The 11,906-nt window shown below is 40.4% G+C and overlaps 2 protein-coding genes across 3 annotated transcripts; both read right to left on the bottom strand.

Moving 5' to 3' along the window:
• Positions 1–2,999: 2,999 nt before the first annotated feature.
• Positions 3,000–9,219, bottom strand: LOC111594640 (brefeldin A-inhibited guanine nucleotide-exchange protein 1). Its single transcript, XM_023308034.2, has 5 exons — positions 8,093–9,219; positions 6,803–7,641; positions 4,915–6,744; positions 3,358–4,857; positions 3,000–3,288 (listed from the first exon to the last, which is right to left on the bottom strand). Exons 1-5 carry the CDS (start codon positions 8,898–8,900, stop codon positions 3,145–3,147), a joined length of 5,121 nt encoding a protein of 1,706 aa, XP_023163802.2. The 5' UTR covers positions 8,901–9,219; the 3' UTR covers positions 3,000–3,144.
• A 75-nt stretch (positions 9,220–9,294) lies between these two features.
• On the bottom strand, positions 9,295–11,611 carry LOC111594641 (zinc finger BED domain-containing protein 1). Of its 2 annotated transcripts, none has more exons than XM_023308035.2 (3): positions 11,401–11,611; positions 10,940–11,344; positions 9,295–10,886 (listed from the first exon to the last, which is right to left on the bottom strand). In XM_023308035.2, exons 1-3 carry the CDS (start codon positions 11,535–11,537, stop codon positions 9,425–9,427), a joined length of 2,004 nt encoding a protein of 667 aa, XP_023163803.2. In that variant the 5' UTR covers positions 11,538–11,611; the 3' UTR covers positions 9,295–9,424. The 2 variants fall into 2 exon arrangements, with proteins under 2 accessions (XP_023163803.2, XP_023163804.2); XM_023308036.2 differs by having other exon boundaries at positions 9,295–10,865.
• Between the last annotated feature and the right edge of the window lie 295 nt (positions 11,612–11,906).

The raw sequence follows: 11,906 nt of genomic DNA, 5'->3' as shown, positions 1-11,906 counted from the left end.
CACAGTTTGTTTTCGTTAACTAATCTCTTGGCTTGATAATGAAAACAAAACACAGGCTAGTGCTTTATTTGTCTGGCCAGTTTTCCGCACTACTGTCTTATTATATTTATTTGACTTCTAGGTACACACAAGCAGAGCTTTGTTGTTGGCGACTCTTTAGAGCAACTATGCTATTATCATACAAATCTGTTATCTATCAGTTATCATAGACTAGCATTTGGCGACGGTTGAGCAAACAATAAAATAATATATAGAATATTTAAGCTAATACAATTTTAAAATTAATCTTAGCTTATGCTGTGCAAAAGTAGCACCTTTGTGCAAAATTTAACTATATTGTTGTACTTAAATTACAATGAAAATTATATAAATACAAATATATATATCTTTATTTTGTAACATCTTTTTCAGACATCCATCTATATACTTATCAATTTGCAGTGGTTTCTATTATTTTTTGTTTATTATTAAATTAAGCGTTTCAAAAATAAGCGTTCGTTTTCAATTAACACTTATCGAGATCTTCTGATTTCAATAGATTCAAGTTCGTTCGAGGCGTCAAATCGGCACATCGGGTGAGTTACTCCGATTAAGTTTCCATTAAAATTGACTTATAAACAAGATTTATTAACACATTCCTTCGAATTTGCAAATCACCAATTCAAAATGTATTTGTTGTTGAGTCTCCTTCTTATCTGCAAAACTTTCCTTTGCACGCTGCTCTCTGCTGTTTTGGTCATTTAGCATTCAATTTGGAAGAAACGACATACAATATAATATTATTTGTTTGACGCACGTGACCAAAGCTTTTGGTTGCCAGTAATTTAAAAAGCTGATCATCAAAATAGCCAAACAAAGTATCGATCATAGCAAATTGAAATAACCAACTAACATATACTAAGTATCTATAAGAATCGGTGATATGTTTTGTTTACACATTCTTTTCTATTGCAAAGTCTGCCAGAAATACTAACTTAACGTTGACCTTAATTCACATCTGATATTTACAATAATTGATATCTTCCAAAATGGATGGATATAAAATGCTCATGAAAATATCATTCCATTAGTTATTTTTATTAAAATTATTTTCAATTAAATTTTATTTAATTGGTTTTCTTTTACTATTAAAGATTTAACAAAATTTCAAGAGCAGTCTCCGATTCCAACTTCTTGATTGATTGACACTAAAAAGCTTTGGACTATCATCACGCATGCGTAATTTGCGTGTTATCCATCGACTCACAATTTCGTATACTTTATAACAATAACTATAACAATATAGCATATTTACAGTGCTGGCGAACCTAACTAAAAAAGGCTTGATAAATTCATAAAGAAATTGTTAAGAAATATGTTTGACTTTTTGATAAAAATATATGATTTTATTTGTTTTTTTTTTTTATTAAATTGTCTCGCAATGTAATGTGCAAACCCGAACATAAATTACTCGAAATGTAAAACTTTTCAGCTATTAAGGCTTAACAGCTGTTGAGCTGCCCAGTCTATCTGAGCTGCAGCTGCTGGTTAACAGCGAACTGTTACTTTACAGTTTTGCCCCTAAGTATGCAATATGTTTTTTTTACTGCATCCCGCTATTTCTGTTCCTCTGACACGGATTGAGTCAATAAAAATGTATGGTTTGGGTCCACAAGAGCTGACCCGTGAGGATATGCAACAATATATTTATTTACGCTTTTACGTTGGTAACTTTCACTTCCAGTTTTCTGGTATTTGGAGTGCAGCGGTTGTTTCATGTGAAAATACTGGCAGTTTATTTTTGAATAAATATATGACATTTAAATTACAACATAAATAAATAATTTTGTATATTTCATTTATTGCTTGCATCAGTGTGGCGAGTCCGATTAATTTGAAAACATATTTTTTTATTATAACAAATAAAGCGCAAAAACATAAATAAAATTAATAGGAATTGACAGAATTCACAGGAATTCAATGCCCGAACTATAAACTATTGTATCAAAGTAAATTGTTTCGTTAAATGTGTGTTACGGCAGAAGAAAGCTTAGCAGAACCTATAGTTTAAAAATGGACAATTAAATAAATTCCTCAAAAATTGACAATTTGTCTCATTCCGTAATATAAGCAAATTTTTTAAAAATACCCTGGAAATCTTGAACTCTGCATCAAATTATATCGATCTTTAAGGATATAACCTAGGTTCCTTTAACGTAATAATAAAAGCTGTAACTCTGTCATCTCTTTTAGGGGTTTGAGGAAACAACTAACTGCCTCGAACTTCAATTAATGATGGGATTATCGTATAGCATTTGCACAAATGGCAAAGTATTTAATAAATATTTAACATCTCACAATATACAAACTCTATATCTTATTATATTTGGACAGATGTTACAATCTGCTGTATTATATTAGCCTAAAGCACCGTGCCTTTTACATATGTTATCTGAATTGGTATAAGAATTTTTTGTTGACCAAACGAATTCGTGATTCCCCTCGATATTATCTATATAATAAAGATTTTGTAAATTTATGGTAATAAAGGGAATAAGCTTCTATATTTTTTAAGCCCTTTTAAGTTAATAAGGTTTTTGGATTTATCCTAGTCTTAATCAAATTGTACATACAATTTATGTACGATATTTATTGCTGTAATATATATATTTGAAATATATAATTTGATTTAAATTATAACTAGCAATATACAAGCTAAAGTATAGCAAGATTTATTATTATTTATGCTACATAATAATGTTAGAGAATGGATAATTTTTTAGGATAGTTAAATGAATGCATCAAGAACGTTTGCCAGAAAAGAAGATAAACTTTAGGTTACATAACGCATATATCGTACATAACATACATATACATATTATATGCTTATGTATGTGGCATATAAACCAGTGCACACACAAACATATATTAAAGCCTTACACACTGAAGTGTGCGTGTGTGTGTGTGTGTGTGTGTTTGCAAACATGATATAAAACAACAACTTTTTTGTTTAAACCTAAGTATAAACATTACAAATTGCATTAATAAAGTAAATAACATAACAACAATGCCGGGATATTGGATAACTAAAAGGTTCACCCTCGGGCTAATTGGCCATTGTCAATGTAGCAGGGGCCGTGGTTCCGTTAAGTTCATGCGCCTTCACTATTTAACATTCACATTCATAATATTAAATACTGGACCGATGCGCATAAATACACGCCTAAGGACACTTCGCAGTTCGGGCTTGAGGTCAAAGCACATCATCTCACACAGCAGGCTATAATAGTTGGACACATGCGTGGCAAACTAGAAAATTTATAGAAAAGGAAATTTAAATAATCGTATTTATTGTTTGTATATTAATTTATCCCTCACCCTCGCATCGGACATCTTAAGTAGGCGTGTCAAGATGAGTAGTAGGAGAGATGTCCACGCTTCCCGATGCGCCTCGCTCTGCAGGCTGAGATAGTAGGCCAGCGCCTCCTTGCTGACTTGTACCAGCTCCTGCTCAATGCCGGGCCAGTCGCTGCGTCGATTCTCATCGCTATACATTTTGAAAAATATGCGTAAAACACAGGCTAGAGAGGCAGTCTCCTGCTTCAGCAGATTAGGCTTGACGGTGCCCTTAAATCCCGCACGCCATAACAAATTGCGCTGATCCTGATCGGCATTGAAGCGCTTGGCAAAACGATGCGACTGCATCAGACACTCAGCGAGCGTGAAGAGCTGTCGCGTTCGCAAATAACCATACATTCCCTGTTCCTCGCGTTGACAATCCAGCTGCAGCTGCTGGTGCTGCGTTTGGCGCCCGGTCAAATCTGCGGCCGCCTGAGCGAGTGTTTCAGCATCCTCCTTGCGCGAAGTTGCCGGAAAGAAGACTATATTGTCCATGGTCTGTATCAGCTCCAGTTGCACCACACACTTTATGTGTAAACCCTCAAAATGATTGTGCGCCTCTAATGGCGTGGAATGTACTGTGCTAGAGGCGCGACGTGGCAACTGATGTTGAAGCTGCAGCTGTTGCTCATTGCTCTTGGCGGGACGCCAACTAAGCAGCTCCTTGGGAAGCGTTGCACTGAATATGTCAAGGATGCATTGACACGTCTTGTCCCATGTGACCTCATTAAACTTGAACCCATTCGAGATAACTAAATTCTCTAGACAATTGGTGCCAGACCGTGCAAGCTGCTCATTATTTTGTTGTACGCACCAATGTAGCTGAGCGAACAGCTCTTCAAGCAGCAGATGACCAAGCACATCGAAGTATTGGGTGAATACATCGATAATTGCATACAGTGCATGATTGCAGGTGGTTGTCATCCATTCGGACTTTTCGGTAACATGTTCCGGCAGCTTCATGTTGTCAAAGATGCGAAAAATGACATTGAATAAATCCTTCCACCAATTTGGCTTAAAGCTGTCGCCATGTGTCTTCACGATCTCAAAGAGAACAGTCAGACCACGAGTACGCACATCCAACTTGCATCGATTTACCACACAGGAAAGAGAGAAGAGCATGGGAAACCAACCGCGCACCCAAACACGATCTTCCTCCGCCACAGAAGCATCATTCTCCATGCCTGCATGGTCCGCAAATAGTTGGGGTGCATCATGCACACACTGAGCACAGTTTCGCACTAACCGTATGGCTTCCATGCTTGTATCCGGGAAGCGCGCATTGCACGCAAATTCAGATAGGCACTTAACGGCATCTTGAAAGGAGTCAACCATAACGGCAAATTGTCGCCGATAGAGGTCACCAATAATTTTTCCTGTTGTCTGGAATGCCAGCTCAACAATTTGTTCCTCATGATCACCGGCAGCTAAATGAAATATAGAAAATATGTTTTTCCAGCCGGAACGTATATTGTGTGCCTGTGAAAAGAAAATTTATATATTTTGCTTTAGTGATTAATCTACTGATTGACTAACCTGCGAGTTGACCATTTGAGCAATACAACGCACGACCATGTCACGTATAGCCGGCGAGTTGTTTTTCTTCATGATGTGCTCGAAGGGACGCAGAAAATCCTTTTGAAACCGAAAATTGCTGAATTCTCCCTTCTCCATGAACTTCATGGAAAGCTGCCGCAGTGAATCCAGAGCAAAGAATGCAATCTCCTCGTTACTGTTACATCCAACCGTGTTGAAATGCTCACCCAGCACCTGCCAGATACGTGACCATTGTAATCGAATACGTTCCATATTATAGTAACTAATCTCTACTATCTTTTGTAGGGAGAACATGCGGGGTTGTGTTTGTTGCAACTCATCGACAGAGACCTGGCAAAGTGCCTTGACAAAGTCCACAATGGCATCACCATCTAAGCGCATGGAGCCGGTAAATATACGATCCACAGCCACAACCACACTCTGACTACTCGTCTCTCCAATGTGCTCTTTGACACTGGGATTAAGAGCATCCTTGAGCGTAGTCTGTGCACCGGAAAGAAATTGCGGTCGCACTCCGGTTCCTATAAGCTGTGCCAGCTCCAACTGGCTAATGCATTTGACAATGTCTAACCAACTGCTGCCCAGATAATTCCCATCAGTGTGAGCGACCATGATGAGCGTTTTGATGGTGTCGATATTCTTAGCCTTCATCTCGTTGATGGGCGAATTTGCATTCAGCAGGGTGAACCGTGCCAGCGCCTGAACATAGGCATCCCGTTCCAACGACATGTGAAAGATGCACGCAATGCGTATGGCACATCGAATACCATCCAAGCATAGGGTCGCTATCTCTGGATCATCACAGACCTGCAGTCCCACTGAGAAGGCGGCCAGAAACGGAGTCCATGCCATTTTAAACATGGGACGCACATGCTCCAGATGCTTGGCCGATGTGAATGGGGATTTGACATGCGACACAGATTGCATCAAATTTGTTGCTGTCAGGGAGATAACCTCCATTTCCATATTCCATAGCAGTTTTCGTCGCTTTTCAGTTATGAAGGGCTGCTTACCCGCAGGCTTGGGTGCCATCAGCATGGTTGTATTGTTCTTCATTTTAATCTCATGCTCGGCAATCTCATCGTAGATAGATGACAAATACTCCTCGGGTAGATCATCTTTGCTGTCACTAATACCCCGATTCATTTTGATGTACTGCTCCTTGGTCATCTTGTGTTTAACTTGAGGCGAATGAAGATCTGTGGTCAGCATTATAATGCTGAATGCCAGCACATAGACTGTGTCGGCGCTCTGGAAAAGTTGATTTTGTGGATTACATTCGCAGTATCTACTCGCAAACTTCTCCATTAAACGGTCAATCTTCTGCGCTTCGCCGGGCAAACGGAACTCTTCAAGCAAAATGCGCAGAGCTGCAACTACTTCGAGATGACGAAAGTCAAAAGCATCAATATAAGCGCACATCACCTCCTTGGAGTGATCGTCGTTTTCGCCGAGATAATTGCCAACTACGGTCTTATCGAGGCGATCGTCATCGTGCAGCCAGCGTGCAATATCCTGACAGCTATTGCCCAACAGTTGTTTCTCCTGCAAAAATTGAACGCCCTTTTGTGGCTTGCGATTGAATAGTTCAATGCCTGTCTCCATGACTTCTTTGCGCATCTTGCGCTCCTCTAACGCTTCCGGCAAATCCAATAGCTCCTGATTCTTAACACTGCCATACGAATTAAGGCTATGACTTGAACCGCCATGAGTCGAACGCAGGCTGGAATTGTGTGCGGATAGTGCATCCACATTGTCACTCAATTGCGTCTCCTGCGTGGTTGAAGTGGGTGACTGCAGGGACTGCACCTACAATCAGACATAAGTTAACCATAAAAAAATAAACATGTATTTGTATGTTCTTCACCTGTAAGGCGGGCGCTGGCATATTTGGATTGACATACAGATCCTTACTCCACTCAACCATACATTTCAATATAGACACAAGGCACTCGAGGCCGCGTTTGCGCATTGACTTCTCCTGCATGGGATTAGCGCCCAGCTCTAGGGCCTGGCGACCTTGCGCAATCTTAGATAGATCGTTGACCAAACGCTCAAACAGATTCGCTGCCGAGAAATCACAATCATAGTTCACATAGATGTCCACCACAGACTGTGCATCAGCACAGATGCGCGTCAAAGCTTGTATCACCATCCATTTGTGTTCAAAAGAACTCGAATTAGCTTCTAGTATATTCAAGAAAATCTCCTTGAAAAACACCTCAATTTGACGCTTTAAATGCACCTTAAAATTTGAAAGTAATGCCACAAATATAGAGAGCGACAACTCGAAGACCTCGGCCACTAGGCTAACCCCATTGTTTGATAAGGCAACGCACAGATATTGTTTTATAGCCATAACGAACATCTCGTTAGAGCGGAAGACGGGACCAGCATTCTGCAATATAAGCAGCAGCAAATGCAACGACAATACCTTGGAACGCAGCTCATGAGACTTAGGATCGGGTTGACCATCGGGTAGTGGCTTCATCGACAGCTTACACAATGCCCGAAATACGAGAAACGCATCCTTTTGCAGAATGTGCGTAAATTTAGCCGTGACTATAGCATCGTTCTCGCTCTGCAGCTCAACGCTATCGTGATCCGAGTGCAAGGAATCAACTGACCCGTTTCCATTTACAGATCCCTCCATTTCTACCAGTTCCGAATCTGAGTTCTGTTCCTTCATCACCTCATTGAAGGCAGCTAAAAATATATGCATAAGCAGATTACCATTTTAGTTACTGATTCCTGTTTCAAATTTATTTAACATATCGATAAGTACAAATAAATAGTTGTGCTCCTATTAAACTATTTAATAGCTAACATACACTATTTTTATTAAATTTATATATTATACAACTTGACTACTCATCGGATGCCTGAATTTCTTTTTATGAAAATGTATAGCTCTGAAGATGTATATGTTCACCCCTGCTTAATGTAGCTTGAAACTAATAATAATTATAACTATAATTCTGCCACTACAACTGGTTTTGCATACTATATGTCTATTGCTTTTATAGCTATCTGCTGAAGTGGTTCTCAATAAGCGCAGCACTGATTCACATATTGTGGATTCTATATTTATCGATTACTTACGATTATTTGTAAATCAGTGTGCATAAGATACGCATACACATTAACTCCCACCCACCTGTTAATATTTCGCCTAGCAGCTCAGAGGCTATGGCTTCATCGCTATCCATTGTTTCCGCAACTGTCGGAGCCGACGTAGTCAGATCTTCACCATTACCTTCCGAATTGCCTATGCTACCGTTAATCGTTGTCGTCGTTGATGGTGTTGGTGGCACTTCATAAACTTGATTCTCCATTCGCGCAAAGATCACATTTAACATCTGTGTTAGTGTGGCACGTGCCGTTGTCTGATTGACCAGATTCCTGCTCGATAGGTAAATGTCATAGCAGGTGCGCACAGCTTGCAGCAGCGTAAATTCATGTATTTCAACATGCTGTGACGTCACAACGGTGAGCAGCGCCTTGATAATCTGTAATTGAACGCCTTCATCTGTCTGGGGGCCATTAAAACAGCCATAAATGGTGATGACAATGCGATCTATGAGCAAATGACCCGGATTTGCAGAATCCTGAATAGCGCCCGTCAAATGGCCATAAGCAATTAACTTTTGCAGACAGTCCAGCGCTGTAACAACAATTCGTGGCGAGCGACTCTTGCATGCTAGCTCGAATGGCAGGAAATACGTTTCCGCGTTGATAATACTTGCCGCATCGTTTTTGGGCAATGGCAACGCTGCACATGGTAATTCATTACCTTCGGCAATTTGGCCCGCATTGATGAGTTCCGCTTTGATCTGTTCGAGGGCTGTGTCACAGGATTTCTTGAGCTGTGAATGATGTGAGCGCCGTATGTCCTTATCGGCAAGGATTTTCTCTAGAGCACGCACAATAAACATTTCCTTGGTTTTCGTGGAGTTATTTTGCATATTGTATGCAACTCCAAGGTCGTTTTACAGTTATGTTTTTATTACCAGCCTCCAACTAATTACCTTCTGCGTGCGTGTGCCTGTATATGAATCGACAGCGACAGCAACTTTCGCGCTGCCGCAACGGTGAGTGTTCCCCCGTATGTTATTGTTGTTATCACGATAGCTTTCACTCGGCACCCGTTGTGTGTATGTGGTGTTATTTGATTGTTTTATGCGTTTGCATATTGCTAATGTTTCAATTTTTCACATCAAATATACTTTAAAACATACAATTCGTGAAAAAACGTCATCAGTACTGCACAACATAGCCAGACTGTTAATATATCGATTAATGTAGCAGACGTGCAATCGATTAAATACTGAACAATATACATAGGTGCCAAATTGAGTTAATAAATTAAATACAAATTTCTATTGACTTATTACAGGGTATAAAACTTGTCACACAAAGATGACTGACACAAAGTTGTTTACAATGATTAAAAATTCGCTAACATAGGTAAAAAAATAATATGCTTGTACTACAATTGCCATTCATCCCTTGCGCAATCCGCCATTAAAACCATATTGCTCAGCTGCTCGTCCAAGAATTTTTCATGTTGAGCTATTGTTTCTTCTCCACCGGCGGTAAATATTCGTGCCGGTGGTAAGGCCGATGCCGGTATATGCAAATACCTTTTAGCCAAGCTATGCAAAAATGGATGAAACTGTACGAGATCCTTCCACAACAGCAGTGGCTCCGTCTGTAGGCTGCTAATGCTTGAACAGAAATAGCTGGATATCTCATCCATATTCTCACTCTCACCATTCATATTGATGTGCTTGTGCTTCTCATGAGAAAAGGCCCTATATGCTGCCCATATATCGTAGTTATCAGTGTTCGCTTCCTGACTCGATTCAACAGGTATGACCCCGCCCTTCTCCTCATACAGGTCATACAGCTGTGTCATATATTTGGCCACCAACGATGCACTCTGGAACGGCATATTGCGGAAACGTGGATCTAATAGACTAGACAGAGCCAACTGCGTATTATTTTCCATGACCTCGAAGCGCTCCTCCAGCAAACGGATAACAAATAGACGCAAATCATAGGAGATTTGATGTTGCTGCTGCTCTGCGATTTCTGGCTGCTTCAATTCGTTGAGCACGGTATAGGCAATAGGTAAAGCATTACTGGCACTGGGATATGTGGAGATACTCGTGCCACACAATTGGCGCATTGCACTGGCTAGTGGAGCCAGCACTGTTATTAGTTCTGCAGCCAAATCTAATTCAGCGCCTGTCAATGCATCCGGTGGTAACAGTTTCTGCAGCTGTGCCGTTTGCTTCACATAGCGTTCCAGCATCTCGTAGCTGCTTAAAGGTCTTCCCGCCACATCTATCTTCTCCATTTGTTGACCCTGACAGCGACGCACCTTGTCGCAAAGAGCACTGAATTCATGGCGCTGTACGACCAACTCGAACAGCTGTTCCAGCAGATGGGCAAAACAAGGCACATGCCGTTGGCTACCCAACAACATGGCTACCGCGTTCTCCATCAAACGATTACTGCGGCTCACAATGCAAACAATTTTCGATTTGTCTATGTCAAATCGTTGGCAAATGCGATCCAAACGTTCCACTATGTTGCTCGCATTATACTGCAAGGGTAGCATTTGCACAGAGATTGTTTTTGAGCGTCGATACAGGCCTTCGTTATAGTGTGCAGCCACCTCCAGGTAGCTAAATTGTTGCTCGGACTTTGTGTTAATGGCGCAGCTCAGTGACAGGCTTTGCACATGTGCAAATACCTGCCGCAACTGCGCTATTTGAATTTGTGCTCTTTGACCAATGTGCGCAGCCAGCTGCTCAGAGCTGGGTAAACGGAAGGTGGGACAAAGTACTTGGACTAAACGCTTAAACCCCTCGCCCTTTATCATATTTAACGGCTGTTTGTCGTGGCATATAAAGTATGCTAAACTGTTCTGATAAACATTGTTACTGCAAATAGATGAGTTAGCCGTAATTTATATATGATTGATTGTCTCACCAACCTGGCAATCAGATGATCCATTTCTGGCTGCGCTTCTTCGCTTTGCATTTGGTACACTGATCGTTGATCGTTCTGTTCGTTTGCCTCCTTTGGCTCAAATTCTATAATGTCCTCTGCACTTACGGTCTCCGTGGCTGATTCAGTCTCTGCCGCCGCCGTCGCCCAATTGGCATACGTCTCCTCACTAGCTACACTGTCGACCGCTGCAGTCGCTTCCGCATCCACCAGCTCGATTATGTTCACATCCATATCGTTGGTAACTTGATCATTATCGACTTCTCGCTTTGGCTCCGATTTAATTTTGATGGATGCATACTTAAGTTGCTTTCGTCCACGGCTTTTAATAGGATTTGGCTCACGTTTGAGAATGCCTCGAACAACAATCGAGTCATGGTCATTGACATCGCTGTAAACAAACGCTGTTGAGTAGATGTACTTAAATATTCTGTATTCTCGGCCTACATTTGTGGATGGGTCTTCATGTGTTTCATCAGATTGGACGTATTGCCACAGGTCTTTATTATCTTTTCGCAGAGCAAACATTGTGCTGTCTGGAGATCTATTTTATCATAATATTTCCAAATTTTACTACGCGCCATTATTGTTTGCCTATATTGTTTGGCATCGATTTCCAAATTAACAAATTGTATCGAATAGCTTGCAATCTGTTCACTGAGTCAGTTCAATTTTGAACTACCGAAAGAACTCTATAATGTTCGGCGATTCAGTTCACTAGATTTGTTCATATGACGTTTGCAATGACCTAACCAAGCAACCGGTTAATTGGTGAACAAAATAAAATTGCTCAATTGAACAACTATTGAAAATAAAAGATATTTAAATATCTTGGACTTTTTAAATGAAACCAATGCGAATATTTTTATAGTATTGAATTTATAAGTATATAAGAAAATACGAAAATATTAATATTTATACATTACTTTCACACTCTGTTGCCATTAGCCATA

Source organism: Drosophila hydei, unplaced genomic scaffold (assembly GCF_003285905.1).
Source record: "Drosophila hydei strain 15085-1641.00,03,60 unplaced genomic scaffold, DhydRS2 tig00000149-arrow-pilon, whole genome shotgun sequence".
NCBI lineage: Eukaryota > Metazoa > Arthropoda > Insecta > Diptera > Drosophilidae > Drosophila > Drosophila hydei.
This window is presented reverse-complemented; position numbering and strand designations above follow the sequence as displayed.

What these genes read in the sequence shown, in the direction of transcription:
- LOC111594640 (XM_023308034.2), bottom strand. Translation starts at nt 8,900, where the DNA reads ATGCAAAATAACTCCACGAAAACCAAGGAAATGTTTATTGTGCGTGCT. An exon ending in GCTAGGCGAAATATTAACAG is followed by an intron (nt 7,642 to 8,092) that starts GTGGGTGGGAGT and finishes ATATATTTTTAG; the next exon opens with CTGCCTTCAATGAGGTGATG. An exon ending in CTCAAATGGTCAACTCGCAG is followed by an intron (nt 4,858 to 4,914) that starts GTTAGTCAATCA and finishes TTCTTTTCACAG; the next exon opens with GCACACAATATACGTTCCGG.
- LOC111594641 (XM_023308035.2), bottom strand. Translation starts at nt 11,537, where the DNA reads ATGGCGCGTAGTAAAATTTGGAAATATTATGATAAAATAGATCTCCAG. An exon ending in ATGAAGACCCATCCACAAAT is followed by an intron (nt 11,345 to 11,400) that starts GTAGGCCGAGAA and finishes GTTTGTTTACAG; the next exon opens with CGATGTCAATGACCATGACT. An exon ending in ATGGATCATCTGATTGCCAG is followed by an intron (nt 10,887 to 10,939) that starts GTTGGTGAGACA and finishes ATCTATTTGCAG; the next exon opens with TAACAATGTTTATCAGAACA.